We start from the raw sequence: 15,829 nt of genomic DNA, 5'->3' as shown, positions 1-15,829 counted from the left end.
AGCTCTGGTATTTCAGGCTAATGGGGAAAAAATGCAACATTTAACTAAAACAACCTGGTCATGTGCGGAGAAATGAGCCTGTGCACCAGCCTGAGTCGTGACCTACTCTCCTAAAATATTTCATCTAACTCGCTCCAAAAAGATAAATTCCCAGTGTTAAGTGTCATCTTTGTCCTGCTGCACACAACAATAAGGCCTCGGACTGTTCTAATGAGGACTCTCTCTTTGAACCCAAACATCTATTTACAGCCGATACCCTGTTGATGCAGGAAATGTCAGGGGGAACATAAAACACGCTGCTTTTATCTGAAGCCAGCACTGCTATGAAATCCCTGGAGCAGGTGCTGGGCTCATCTGGGTTACGAACACTTGGAAGGAGAATTACTACCCTAAAGGTCCCCTAGAAATGCACAAACTCCTATAGTTTCAAATTTTTTTAAAAAACCTAAACACACACAGAACTAGTCAAAGGGAGCAATTTTCACAAGTACCTTCATGGATGCTACCGACCCAAATGATACAGTTCACAAAGGCGCCAAGAAACTGCTATGAAAAAAATCCTATTTAAATGATATGAAAATACCTAAAAATAAGGTATTTAACATCATAGGATATCCTAGTGCTAAGACTTCTTTTCAAAGAACAACAGAGGCTTCAAAAGAAGGCTGGAGGATTCTGACTCTGAGTACTGATGCCTCTGCCAAGTCTGAGGCAACGCTTTGCAGTTCGACACGTGTTCAAGCAGCATCTTCAGTTCTCTGGGCTCCACTGATGAGTAAGAAATACAAGTTTTATTCTTTGGCAGCCTCACACCGCAGAATGTCACTGTGTTCTGGGCAGGTCTCCCTTCTGTATACAAGGAGCCCCGAAAAAATGATCTTTCTGTTATCTTTGTGACACCATTTAAACTCCTGTCTTGGAAATCATATCGGGCATTTTAATCTCAGAATTTTATTTCAGTTTACACTGAAGCATTTAATAAATACACCAATCACATATCACATGAATATTTCTTGTATTTGGATACTGTAAAAGTTAGTTGGGTTATTTTTTTACTTTGGCAAACATGAGGTGCAGTCAGACGGCCGCAGGAGTTCCCAGAGAAGTTTAATGAAGAATTCTAATTCTTTCCCTATTTACCTGTGTTTGTGTTTGGTATTATTTATAATGAATATAACAAATCACTAATGCTTAAAAGCAGAAGTAAAGAACGCATATAAGTAAACTTAATTACTAATGTTTAAGATAAGTAATGTTGTATTTGCTTGCAAATTTATAAAGCGTATGCACTGGGACAAAACAACAAATTACATACAAATTATATGGGTTGGAAGATGTTTAAGAATACATTTAATTATTAAATGATTACATAGTAAAGCATTTTTTCTAACTTTTAATGAGACACACTGGTCTGACTGTGCAGGTGCTGTGTAATACAGAGATAACTGTTGTTTTCATTATTAAATATTGTGTGTTCAAAAGGAATTCTGTAACCTGCACATACCAAGTAAGCAATTCTAGAAGGAACCAGGTGTTATAAGAGCATCACATAAGACTACAAACACCAATTGATTTCTTTAGTGGGCAGGATTTAGGGTACAGCCTCTCACTCCAGTTGATTAGTGCACTTTCAGTGCTGTAGGGGTGAAAACTGAACCCTGGAGAAGAAAACTGTGCGTACCACAAAATGCAAAGTAACAGCCTGTGTTAGTAAACTTGAAAGGAGATCTATTTAGTAGGAGTTTAGGCATTCAGATACACTAATTATTTTCCTAATCAAATGTTGAGCAGAGCTCTTTTTCATATGTATATTGTTTAAAGCTGGTTTGAAGCTGAAAGAACATGTGGGAGCTCAACACCTTTAAAATCTCAACTGCCTTCCAAAGCAATACAACCACTTGGAACCTCCAGCTTCAGTCAGGCTAAAGCAGCTGGCTTCTCAGGTAGTCATGAACACACAACTTCAGCAAATCTGTTCTCCTTAAATAGCTTAAACTCAGTACACCACCCTGGTGTCTTCTCGTAACCACAGCAGGTATTCAGACCTTACAAGGAAGTCTCCGAATTTCACAGCTTTGAGTTATCATGACGCACATTAAGCAAACAACTCTTTCCTATGAAACTTGTAATTCGTAGGAACTATTCCTGAGAAAATTTCCAAAGACTTCAGTCTAGTTTACCTGCCATCTCTTTCTGCTGCCCCACCTTCTGTTACTGTTTTGACAAATATTCCCAGTTTTTCAAGGCCTGCATCTGCTCCGACTCCCATCCCAATAATGCTTATGCCAAGTCCATCTTCATCTGTGAAAAAGTGAAAGAAGAAATTTCTTCATTTGGTTTATACAGTTATTTGGTAGATAAACATTTATGCTTTAGCTGAAACATTTATGCTTTGGCTCCTCCCAGTTTTTCACATCAGTAACATTAATATGATTTTGCTGCCTTTAAAAATTTTATCATTCTACCATTTTAATTTCACACAAAAAAAATACCACCTTATGAGATATAACCTTCACCCTCATGAGGGGCTCAGAACAACCACCAGGATTTTTACTCTTCCAGTGGAGAATGAAAACATCGCACCAAACCCTGCGTAACATCCTGTGCTAATGGAGCGACACAAAACAATTCTCTTGGGGAAATAAAGAACTGCTTCTCTCTGAACTGCTGCTTTCATTCCTTATCAAACAATGCTTGAAATCCAAAAAAGTGACTACAACAGACTCATGGAACCTCAAGACTTCCCCAGAGCTTTAATTCTTTAGGAAACAATGCTTGAAATCCAAAAAGGTGACTACAACAGACTCATGGCAACCCAAGACTTCCCCAGAGCTGTAGAGCAGTGCCCCAGGACCTGGGAATGTCACCCCGACTCCGTACCTTTCTCTAGCTCAACCGGGAAGAGCTCCAGCTTTTCCACGCGCTTCTCCAGCTCATACTCAGCTGATGCAGCCACGGGGTCAACTTCATCATTTCTCCTGTCATAGTCTTCGTTGGAATATGTATTGAAAACCTGGGGGGAAAAAGACCAAAAATCACTCAACTGACTACTCCCAAAAGACTTCCAACTCATGAAAATAGCGACTGCTTTTGTCCTGTGATGTTGCAGAGTTTGAAAAGGCTTTTAAAAGACAAACCTCTCTCATTCATGCAAACTTCAGGCCTTTTAATTTGTGCTTTTTCATTCAAGGAAAACACAAGTATCACCGCAAAAGTCAACTGCATATAAAGAACTGATTTTTATTGTGATTATAAATACAGAAGATGATCTTGAATCACTGAGTTGGCCTATACATGTCAATATTTAAAATACTTAATTCAACAAATTAAGAATGCACTGTTAGTATACTAAAATTGTGATACAAAAATACTATTCAATACTATTGTAAGCATAGTGACTGTATTACAGCTACCACAAAACTACAGCAAAAACCCTCCCAGCTTTATGTCAAGCAGTGGCTGACACAGAGTCGACGTTATTCACTCAATGGAAACTTCAACTCCTGTATTTTACATCAATGTGAAACACTTAATAAATTGACTCTTCCAAGAAGAGTGAGACGATAAATGCTTTACAAGAACCCACAAACCTATCTCACATTGATTTTTAGTGCTATTGATGCAAGAAAAAGGCTGTTTTAACTAAATCATGTTACTAAGGAGCTTCCATAAATATATCCAGTAAAATAAGCCCTAAGCACTGCCCAACGCTGCCGAACATTTTATGCTGCTTTAGTATGTGCAAGATTGGAGGAAGGACACTGATACAGAAATAAGCATAAGGAAATGTAACTTCTTACCTGGTCTAATGTGCCTACTGAGGGTTCCATATCCAACCCCAACCTCAGTCATGCTGACACCAACCCAAAGAAGGATCACTCAGTGGACTGAACCCAACTAAAACATTACTGAGCTAAGGTCCAAAATGCAGCAGTCACACAAGCAAGTACAGGTTAAAATCAACAGCCGTGAATTTAGCTGGGATTGTCTCATTTATCAACGTGACGAGAGGGACCTGTGCTTCACATGTGGAACAGAGATGGATGTGACCAAGGGAAATGGAGATACAGTTACTAGGTGCTGAAGATGATTGAAGATGATTGCTTGCTGGAGACCAAGAATAGATGAGGGTGAGGTACAGGGAAAAATTATGTCACAAGATGAGTATATTTATTTCTGGATTCCTCTTCATCACGTTAATGGTCCCATTCTTTTCCTTTTGGTCGATGACTGGCACTAGTGTAGCAGCTTCAGATTCATTGCAAAGTGACTGGATACGGTTCAGGATAATTTTCTTTCAAAGCATCAAATCTTTCAAAGTTCTTGCTTGGGATGATCTTGAACCAGATTAGAGGAGACAGCTTCCTGCATCTTGCTCACTGCTTTGGAACATTTAGATTAGCACATGAGAAAGATCCTGTTGGTGGTGAATACAGTTATCATTATGTCTCCAAATCCATCACACTACTCTTATCTAGTATCTTAACTGAGCATTCGATCTGAGGTTGTAGGATCACTGAGCACCAAACAGCCTGTTTCTCACCATTTTTTATACACTGGCCATGGGATCCTGCCTGTTGCCTTCAACATGTGGTTCCACTAAGAGGAAAGGGAGGATATTCTTGTGTGTCATTTACCCCTTTCTGCACAATCACATTTTATGGTTGACTGACTCTATTAAATGAATCTCTGGGTGTTAAAATGAAGAAAAGAAAGTTTGTTCTTGGAAATGTTCTTTCTTTGTGTACCAGTCTATCTGCCACAGTAATGAACTGCTTGCTCAGTCATGAGAACTGTCAGTCAAGATTCTACTTTGCTAAAAATAAAACAAACAGTTAGAACTTTTCCCTCAAAGTACGCTAAACTTGATTTAAGTAGACCTGCTTCTCCACCTCTGGTGCTGCTGTGTTTCCTACAGCGTGTGTGGGATTTCAGACTCCTGGGAACGCTCCCATTCCCAGCATGGTGATAACTGAGCTTCTTGTGTGCCATTTCAAAAACTTTAAAAATTTGCAATAACTTTGTTCCAGGCCTTCTTTGCAGACAGCAACCAAACGGGTCATCTCTCAGGACATCTGCTGAGAAGCCCTGGGAATGATCAGGTCTTCTTCTGGCCACTCATCATTACTGTGCAAGCAGCCAACGCAGGAAAGTGAACAGTTGCAGAACCACCTTCTAGTTCTATCCTTTTATAACTCATCTCCAGGACGTGCTCTGTATTTGCTGGCAGAGTCACACAGGACACTCTTGTGTGGAGGGAACAAAACGTGGCACAGACAGTGTCCATACTGGGAGAGCGTGGACCTCAGAGCACAACCTCTCATCTTTCCTATCACTCATCTTCTTCTCCAGGTGAATCCACTTGTTTGACCTGCGGTGAAACCGGGACAAAACAAAAATGTGCAAACCCAAAGGGAACTCATCAACCTGACTCTGTGGATATGCCCTTTGGAAACCTTAATTATAATGTGAATAATAACGATTTCCTCTGGCTGGTTCTGCCCCGTGCACCCTGTTGACTTTGGGAGAAATGAAACCCCAGAGGATGCCTTTAATGCAGACATGGATGGAAAGTATTTTGTGTCAGAAACATTATTATTACTTACAGTAACAGCTGGAATTTCAGACAAGTTTTGTTGTGATTGTTACCAAGAACCCAAGTAAGGAAACGTGGTGGGTAAGTCAGTCCTTTGGACACGGGACATTCAGAGAAACAGTACAAGCTGTAGTACTTCAGTACGTTCTCAGTCGTTAAGCCCAGAAGTGCATCCAATGACACCTCTCGACCCTCTGGGAGGAGGAACGGGTACATCTGCAGGGCAGTAGCCTATTTCTTTCAAGCAGTTTTGCAGTCATCTCTTGCTTGGAATATACTCAACCGGACTCCTGGGCTTCCTCCACGAAGGATGAAAAGTTCTCTTGTGGGGACAGCAGTGATGAAGAGCCATAAGGGCACTGTAGGAAGGATCAGACATGTTCATGGACGTGACAATGTTGTACTAGAAGCACCAGCAGTTGTGATGGTTACTCCCACGAGGGCAGGAGGCCGACATAGCCCTGAGGGTCGCCTTTCTGGCCATGGTCAAGAAGCCAAATGAGAGAAAAAGGAACACAGTTTGACCATCCATTACCTTCTGACTGAAAGTCTCTCTACAGCACAGCTTCAGGGAGGAGAGGAAGCTCTGCAAACATCTGGAATAGGTGAACTCTTTTCTGGAGAGTCTTTTCTCTCTGGTGTGGTCGCTCTGTCACAGCCGAAGGGATGAGTCAGTGAGGAGGAGCCACCATGGGCTTCCTCCGGCTCTCCTGGCTTTGTGCTCCCCCAGAGCCTGCGTGGGCATCGCCTGTCACCAACGTTGCAGCAGGGAAGCACCAAGGAGACAGATCTTCCCAAGAAGTGATCGCAGGGAGGAGACACAGATGGGAATTAGACAGTTGCAATACGGATTGTCTAACACCAAAACCCAGCCTAGGGTTTCCCTCTGAAAGCGCGGCAGGAGAAAGACCTGATAGAAGCAGCCTGAAACTCCAGCAACAAGAACTGCACAGCAGATTCCAGCTTCTGAAACCATTGAAGTACCTGGGCCCCAGACTCCTCCGTCCCACAGAGACCTCTTCAAACACACGAGAGTCAGGAGCAACTGCTGCTGAGCACAACAGAGCATTCCCTTACGAGGAGAGGCTGAGGGACTTGGGTCTGTTTAGTCTGGAGAAGAGAAGACTGCAGGGGGATCTGATCAATGCCTATAAATACTGAAAGGGTGGGTGTCAGGAGGATGGGGCCAGGCTTTTTTCAGTGGTGCCCAGGGACAGGACAAGAGGGAACGGGCACAAACTCGAATATAAGAAGTTCCACCTAAACATGAGGAGGAACTTTCTTGTGAGGGTGGCAGAGCCCTGGAAGAGGCTGCCCAGGGAGGCGGTGGAGTCTCCTTCTCTGGAGACATTCAAACCCCCCCTGGACACGTTCCTGTGGGACCTGCTCTGGGTGACCCTGCTCTGGCAGGGGGTTGGACTGGATGATCTCCAGAGGTCCCTTCCGACCCCATAGCATTCTGTGATTCTGTGAAAATTATAAAAATAGCAAGGAGAATATTTAAGAAGGGAACTGGTTTCCAGTGTGACGGCAGATATGTTTTATCACTCTTTTGGCAAGCCCCTCCATTGCCAGGGTAACCAACGAGCTCAGGAACGCGCTGTATCTTTGAACATAAAAATAAGCCTGCAAACGAGAACGTCTGTGGTGAGCCCCCTCTGACAAATTAATGACAACAGCGTACAGCCTGGAGTCTGGGCCCTGGGTGTCTGAAGAAGTTCAAAAGGACAAGAGAGCACCAAGCAAAGCTGCAAGTTCTGTCCCTAGACATTTTTTCCTGCATCCGCCGCAGTATTTCCTCCAGAGCCTGGCATCACTGCCAATTTACATCCTCCCTCACGGTTCTATTTTTCTTTTATATTTCTTTCTATATTTCTTCTGCCTTCAAGAGCGTGACACAGGAGATGGCCAGGAGTGAACGCTGCTTCTGGTACCCCAGAGCCTGCCGCACACCAGCCGTGTCACTGGGAATCAGCACCCCAGCCCTTCTTCCCCCAGAGACCTCCTGGATCAGCCTGGATCTCAGGGGACCCAAACATGGAGTGAAAACTCCACAAACCTTCTCAGGGACAAACTGAAACAAAGTACTGACTGTTCATAAAACATCCTTACTTCTTTTTAAAATAAATTTCAGCAAACTACACACCCTGCATAGTCACTGAAGTCTACTGAAATAAAACTTCCTTTTATTCATTTACAGATGTCAGAACTGTTAAGAAAACAATTTAGAGGAAAAAAGGGCACAAAAAAGTGATCACAGGCATTAATTTAGATTTGCTGAATAAATTATCCAACTCTAGCTTTACTGTGAACTTATGATGTTATTTTATAAACTGAACAAAAATTAATACAATGTGTTTATATATATGAAATGATATATATTAAAAATGTACCATAAATAGTACACCTACTATCTATCCCTCTACTTAAAGCAGAGAAGTGAGGAGAGGTGGAAGAGTCAGGTGCAACCAGTCTGACTTGGTGTCCGATTTTATCAATATTACATCATCAATACAAACCCTATTCTGCTTTTTTGAGGTGTAAAGTTGCAACTACCCCGAAGGTTGCTATGACTCTCTCAGAGAACTTGTCCCACCCCTAGCAGCTCCTGCATTTGGCACTAATTGGCAATCCTAATGATGCAGCAGAGAGGGAGCGAGCCAGGGAGAAGGCTCTGTGGTGCCAGGAACCAGAGGGCTTCCCAAGCCCTCCCTTGGACCAAGGCTCAATGAACAGACACACTTCCACGCCAGAACAGGGTGGGAGCCTTTCCGAATCTCTAAAGCTGCCCCACCATCACCTTTCCCAATAACTAAGTTCATATAAAAACCTTAAATGAAGAAATGTTTGGATTTCTTTTTTTTTTTTTTTTTGTAATGAGAAATTATTACTTAATGAATTCCTTTCCTGAAGCTGAATTACTAAATAAGGACAGTCCCACAGTCTAAGACAACTGTGGGAAATTCTACTATATTCTATTAAGAAATATTCTATTAAGAAAACCTCAGACGTGTTAAACCCCTCCTCTGCAGCGTGTCAGGGCACCCACTATTCATTACTTAAGTCCACAGCTTAGGAGTTGAAGCCCAGCTTAAGTGTGACACTAGATACGGGACAGTCCCTCAACCAGCCTTCTCTACGGAACAAACACAATCCCCCGGTCTGAGGGGGCACCTGTTAGTGCAGTACAAGCAGGTATTTTTCTACTTTTTTTTTTTTTTTTTTTTTTGTAATGAGAAATTATTACTTAATGAATTCCTTTCCTGAAGCTGAATTACTAAATAAGGACAGTCCCACAGTCTAAGACAACTGTGGGAAATTCTACTATATTCTATTAAGAAATATTCTATTAAGAAAACCTCAGACGTGTTAAACCCCTCCTCTGCAGCGTGTCAGGGCACCCACTATTCATTACTTAAGTCCACGGCTTAGGAGTTGAAGCCCAGCTTAAGTGTGACACTAGACATGGGACAGTCCCTCAACCAGCCTTCTCTACGGAACAAACACAATCCCCCGGTCTGAGGGGGCACCTGTTAGTGCAGTACAAGCAGGTATTTTTCTACTTTGACTAAAATGCTTGTGATTCTAAGGAATCTAAAGCCTATTGCTATATTCCCATTAACATCACCATGCAGTGATACAAAAGACAGCAATTAACGGGGTGTTAATTCGGCAGGAGGGTGGCACCTGCAGCCAGCCTGGCAATGGCACTGCTCGGGCACGGAAACAAACGGGCAGAGCCTAAGAGGATTAAGGGAAAAGCTCCTGTAATACAGCAAAAGGTCTGCTGTGTTTTGTAAACATCCTCCAAGCAGAGAGAGCAACGCCGGAGCACACTCGGTGACCCCCTATTCCAGAACCACCAATCCCTTAATTGCACCTGCAGGCGGGACCTGGTTTGGCTGGCTCTGTTCCTCCTAAGGATGGCTACACACTCGCCCCGTCCAGCACAGCCAACTGTGTCCTGGCAGGACGTCAAACTGCCCAGAGTAAGCAAAAGAATGTTTATCCACTAAGCGCCCCCACCCAGCGTATTCCATTACAGCTAATCACGGCAGCGCTGCAAACATCAGACCGTCTGTGGAGGAACCGGAGGAGCTGATAGTCTCCTGAAAGCCTCCTGAAAGCCTCCTGAGATTGTTCCTGGGGTAACGGAGACTCTAACCCGAGCCAGGAACGGGGGTTCCCTGCTCTCACTGCCCAACTGGTCAATCGGCTCCAAGCGCAATTTAAAATATGGTATGAACAGAGCAGGAAACAGAAGGTTACAAACGTGCCCGCAAGGAATATCCCAGTGAACGGGCACAGAGAGAGAGGGCTCACGGGGTTAAGCCGGTATTAATGAGTAATGCCAGCTCGGGAGGAGACTACAGCAATAATGCCACAAAGTGGGGATTCAAGATAAATACGTTTAAAGTGACTCAATTCAACCCTATTTTTGGACATTTTTCAACTTCGACGTGCACTATGACATCAGGCACCAACTCTGATGTTACTCCCCTGAAATCAAAACGGCCTTCATCAACCCCAGGAGGAAGAGGTGGTACTTTATTTTATGATTGTTTTTCACTCTACCCCTCACACTGTGGAAAAACTAAACGAGCATAGAAATTCTGATGAGTTCAACACGCAAGAACACAACTCGGGAAAGCTCCAGGAGTCAAATGAGGAGTGGGAAAATACATTCTTTTTGCTCGCTCTCTCTCTTTTAGAAATAGAGAAAATGGGTATCAGCCTGGCTGCTGTGGGAAATGGGGAGATGCACTTGTGAAGGTGCATTTTGGGGTTTTTTCACAGAATCACAGAACGATATGGGTTGGAAGGGACCTCTGGAGAGCATCTAGTCCAACCCCTTTTTGGGTGGCGGCTTTTATTTTTCTCTTAAGGACTTTTGGTGGATTTTTTCCCTCGGGGTTACATCTTGGTTTGCCATTCTGGGCTTGACCAAGCATCCCCCCGTGTATGTCCTTCCTCTTCCCAGCAGGAGTGGCTACACTGGGCAGAGCGGCAGGAGGGGTACCGTGTCCATTATGGGATATGAAGACAGACACGGGGTTCAACGTGGGCCCACCGCTGTCCCCACCACACACCAGCAGCTGAGGTGGCCGTGGAAGCAGACACTTGGCCAGAAAACTCCTGGACCTTTACAGCTGACTTAAGTCCTCTGAGCTTTCTGTCTTCCAGATGCAACTTCTTGCCCTGCTTCGGACAGAAATATCTGAGGCTCAAGACAAATATCCCACCTTTGTGAGGGAAACTAAAACATGAGGCTTAGCATTCTCTCTAGATTTGCCCAAGGGAGGAAGAGAAAGGACTGTTTATCCCGTGCAGAGACCCAGAACAGTAAAAGCTGCAGAAGAATCTCTCTTTACGTCGTGTCGATGCGGTGAAGAGCAGGGACATCTACGAGAGGGCTCTCTGGCTCCTCCACCCGCATCTGGCATGGCTGTCCCTCACAGCCTCTCTGTTCTGCTTACAAACAGCTGCATTTTCTTTTACAAGTCAGACAGACCCCATTTGGCGGAAGCTGGACACGCTCCAGACAACCAATTAAGCGGGGTATAATCTGTGTGTGACAGGCTGTAAACCCAATACAGTAAGCCTTTCAATAATCTGACAGTGGTTTTAATATTTACCCCAGAACTAATATAAGGAAGAAAGAGAACATACCCAAATATCTCTACAAAATCCTGACATTTAACTATTTTTTAGTTAGCTAGTGACCACCATCTAAAGAAATCGGCAAGGTAGTGACTCCTGCCTGAACCAGGAGCTGGGAAAGAACAGCCAGGGGAAGGCAGCAAACTCACCTTACAAACCCTGGCTGGAATGCATTTATACACATAACCTTAGCTATTTTTAAGAATCCCTAAGAAAAAAAAAAGAAGTAAACCTCTAAGTTTTTAGAAGCACATCTTCTAAAATCCTATCCAATAGTCATGGTTTCAAGAATACCCATTCATGCAGAAAGGCTTCTTTATTTGGGCATTAATATCATTCTTTATCAACTCTTTGTAGGTAAAACATAAGGAAAACCAGAAAATATTCTGAAGCAATCTTCACAAGTCCTTCTTTAGTGTTACTAACAAAGGTTAGTACCAGCTCAAGAAAAGCAGAAGCGTTGACCTTACCATTCACTGGGCAGCTGCAGGAGAGAGCACTGGTACAAAGCACACATTACTCCTGGCTGCATTTTACCCCTAAAAAACCACAATAGTGGATAAAAGCACTGTCTTGGCTGAGGGAGTCCGTTACGTACAGGGAGTGTGGGAAAATAAATATGTGGTTGGACATCAAAACAGTTGAGCTGGTAAAACTTTAATCTTGAAAACTTCAATTTTAACCTTACTGTTATTAATTAATCACTCTGAGATTCTAAAAAGACTTCAGAAAAGAGAAGCTTTTGTGTGCAAATAAAATGTTTGGGAAATAGCATGAAATGACAAATTTAAAAAGCCTTTTCTATTGTTCTAGTAAACTGAATGACCACAAACACAGTTCTGTCTCCAAATCAGCTCAACTTTTAGCTGTCAATTCCTCGCAGTAAAGTAAGAACAGAAGCCCCAGTGTTTAAAAGGATGCCATCAACCATTTCAGTCGGGAAGGGAAAAAATGTTTTCACAGATTATTCAAGAGTAAAACCAATAAAAGCATATGCCAGAAGGTAAAAATTTATCCCAATGTGGTTATTGCTTAGACCAACAGGGTTACAACAGGGTTCCCCACAGACACAAAGAGCTGGAGCACGAGGGTCCACCCAGAACCACAATCACCCCCACCACAAAAAGCACATGGTCAACACAAAAAAGGAAAGAACAGCACAAAATACTGGAGGAGAAGGCGGCAGGCAAGGTTTACATTGCGACTGCAACAGTATAGGGTGTTTATCATTTTACTTAACTTCCAAATGACACTTCAATCCAAACGGCTAAACGGTGTAGCTGCTACAGAGAACGTCAACGTGTGGCTGTCACAGAAAATGATGCTGAGAACTGTTCATCTTACGACAGGAGCTAACTGAAAACTGTCTGGCTGAACATGGCATGCATGTTTTTGCTTATTTATCCTGAAAGTTATGAGACATTGTTTAACTCAAGTTTTAAAAGATCTTTTATCTGATGGGGCAGGCCTCCTAAAAGCAGTATTAAAGCAATCTTACTTTGCCTACCTTTAGTCTGAAAGCCTGTCTGTCTTGCCGAAAGGGCAACTGTCATAATCTGCCTGAAATTCAGGCCTTCAGATAGTGAATATACACTGTCTTCCATGCCCTAAGCTTAATTTTCTCTCTGATAAATGTCATAATGTAACTCAATAAAAAAGCACAATAAAACTACGAACTGCAGTGATTATGTCTCTATGTCATTACTGCTGGGCAGCAAGAGGAAGATTGATGGAAAAGTCCTCATGTCTCTGGTTAGGAAAGAGCTTGTATTTTACTAACCCAGCAGACTTTCTGAGCTTTTTCCTACAGAGGTGCTTGAAAACCACGTGCACGAAATGGGTTCCATCACATGCACCCGAAATGAATTACAGATGCAAGATACTCAAGCTTTGCCCTTGCCCTACCAAAGCTTTAACTGTCTTATGCCTTGTATCGATTCCTGCCAAAACACAGCAGGACAAAAGCCATTCCATGGCGTAGGAAGAACAATTTAAAGGTTGTCACTTTGCCTTTCCAGAAGTGCTTGATTAACCAGGGAGCCACGCAGGGAAGCAGAAATTAGTCAGCGAGAGAGTACTGCTGGGCGATAATCACCTCGGTGGAAAGCCCCCGTGTGCAGTGAGAGATAACTGAATCCAGGTTAACCCTCCCTCACAGGAGCTACCTCTAACTGTTGTCCTTCTCCTGCCGTGAGAGCTCACCACTGCCAGCCCCAGCCAAATAAATCCTCTGCCCCCCATCCCTGTGACACGTCGTTAGGGTGTGAAATCCTTAATGCAGCCCACCCGCAATCGAGGGATGGAAACATCACCCCCTCCTCTAAACCGTGCCAATCCCAGGACACAAACCTAACAGCCCACATCTAATGACAGAGTCCTCCCAAGCACAACCAACGCGGTGAGCACCAGGCGCCCGGGACAGTCGGTGCCCACAGCCCGAGGCCACAGAAACCATGGGGGAGACTGGAAAACACCCTTCTCAAATAAAGGAAAAATCCCAGTATGATATCAGATAGTAAAAGCAAGCAGTAATTTTACAGTAAACTGTTTTATTTACTTTCTAATCTATTACTAATAACAAGGTAAAATAAAATACACGCCAAGTTACGGTGAAAGGGACAGAAACATCACACCTGGCAGCTCGCAGGTATTGACTAAGAAAGTAAGAGAAACCCTGGCATTCTCCACGGACTCACTCTCATTTGTTTGTCTTCAATATGTCTGTCTCAAATTATGTTTATTATAAAAAAAGGCAAATTTAATCTGCTCCAGCGCAAAACGTTTTCTTGCAATGGTCTCCTACGTGCTGAAAACCCCCGCAGTGTGACTTTATAGTTTTGAACATCTGGGTTTTTGGCTGCAGTTTGGGTCCCCGGGTGGGAGGGTTACCACCCCCGGCACGAGCGAGGGCAGAGGGCTCGTTTGGGGCACACACCGTGCGCGACCGCTCGGTGCCAGGGAAAAGCCAAGGTTGGAGCAGCAGGAGCTGGGGTTGGCCAGAGGGGAAGCAGCCTCCCAACCTGCTGCGTGAGGGTCACCACCTGAAAGCCAAAATCACTTCTTCAAAAGAGGAACCACAGCAGGGCGGGTTTGGGGTGAGATTTACAAGTGCTTCTAAGAGAAATGGGAGAAGGAGAAAAATAATGTACGCCTAGCTAACTGAAGTCTGGCTGATGGAAACACTGAGTATGACTTAAGAGCAAAATGAGGGAAAGACACAGAAATGTCTTGATGCAGTTTCCAGCGGTGATTTGTGTTCTAGGGCAAAATTGCACAGCTCAAAAAAAAGCAAGTAGTTTTAGAGAAGTAATAAATAAAGTTCTTTCCAAAATAAATAGTTTTAGTAAAGTAATAAAGTTATTTCCAAAATGAATATTAAATTAACTACATTAGCCCTTCCTTCAAATCCAGTGGGGGTGCCCCAGGCTGCCTTACCCATTGAGAGGAATACTCCAGTTACAGGAGGTGCAGGAGCAGCCCCAGCTGAACCAGAGTGTGGTCCAGGATGTGCCCAAGCACACCCAGACCCCTTGGGGGGAGGAAAGCAGTGCCCCCCAGAAAGCCCATCTCAGCCCCCCACCTCTCCCAGGGGCAGGGGATGAGCTCCTGGTACCGGCAGAGCAGGAGGGACACGTCACTGCCCACGGAACAACATCAACCTTATGCTTCTGGGCTACTTTAACACAGGGGAAACAAATCCATTCTACTTAATTCAAGTAAGTGTCACAAAGTTAACGCTATCATCCAAGGAGCCCTGTCAGCCTCAAACGTTCTCATATTTTATGACTGTCAAGGTTTTACATTGTGCAATAAAAGCACTAAAAAACCACCTCAGGCTGGAGACATGAGCCTTGTTTGCTCTGATCCTGTTCAATTCACGTTTGCTGACACGGAGAATTGGTTGAAAGGTTTGAAATCTGCCTGGCAATCCCAGGCTCACCTCTCCTCTGCACACAGGAAATTTAAATGAGAATCAGGTATTTGGACATCACTGAATCACTGCTATTTACAGCCCTTGGGGCTCTCAACAGCTGAGTAAAATACAGAAAGGAGTCCCAACACAGTACTGAGAGTGTCAGGGGAGGTACAGACAATCGCTTTTTTCCACATCCAGACTACTCCTGTACTGACACAGGCACCCTGAACCAAGCTCCATCCCCTGAAAGCCCATTAACCCCATGGCAACTTTAAAAGCCCTCAGAGCTGCTCTCCAAACAAGCCACAGAGACATCTCCCGTTCATTTCCACACAATCGATACCAGGCTGATACCCAGTGGCTGAAAACACCGACTACTCCCGCAGAAAACATTGTCCTCATTTGGGAATCACAGGGAAACACTGGATTGGAAAACTCCTGAGGCTCTTCCAAAGGTTCCTCACTCGTTAAGACATCAAAGCTGCTCCACGGGGTCCTGGTAAGGCAGAGCTCGACCTCTCTGTAGGGAATGTCTCCCCTGGAGCTCCATCAGGATTCGCTGCCCCATGAACCTTCCCAGCGCTAAGGTATGAAAGGCAAAGAATAGAGAATGGGCCACGGATGCTCAGGGAAGGCAAGAATGTTGAGGTACAAAC

At 43.9% G+C, this 15,829-nt stretch overlaps 1 protein-coding gene across 8 annotated transcripts in view; it reads right to left on the bottom strand.

The window, feature by feature from the left end:
- The window catches only part of PPP1R9A (protein phosphatase 1, regulatory subunit 9A), a 104,543-nt gene that overhangs the window by 48,954 nt on the left and 39,760 nt on the right, over positions 1-15,829 (bottom strand). For all 8 annotated transcript variants that reach the window (XM_014940257.1, XM_014940262.1, XM_014940263.1 and 5 more), the window contains exons 2-3: positions 2,881-3,013; positions 2,181-2,301 (exon numbers count right to left, since the gene is read on the bottom strand). In XM_014940257.1, coding sequence (XP_014795743.1) covers positions 2,181-2,301; positions 2,881-3,013 — 254 coding nt within the window. The remainder of the gene's footprint in view (positions 1-2,180; positions 2,302-2,880; positions 3,014-15,829) is intronic.

Source organism: Calidris pugnax, unplaced genomic scaffold (genome assembly GCF_001431845.1).
Source record: "Calidris pugnax isolate Ruff unplaced genomic scaffold, ASM143184v1 scaffold76, whole genome shotgun sequence".
NCBI lineage: Eukaryota > Metazoa > Chordata > Aves > Charadriiformes > Scolopacidae > Calidris > Calidris pugnax.
The sequence above is the reverse complement of the archived record's forward strand: the minus strand, read 5'-3'. Positions and strand labels throughout refer to the sequence as shown.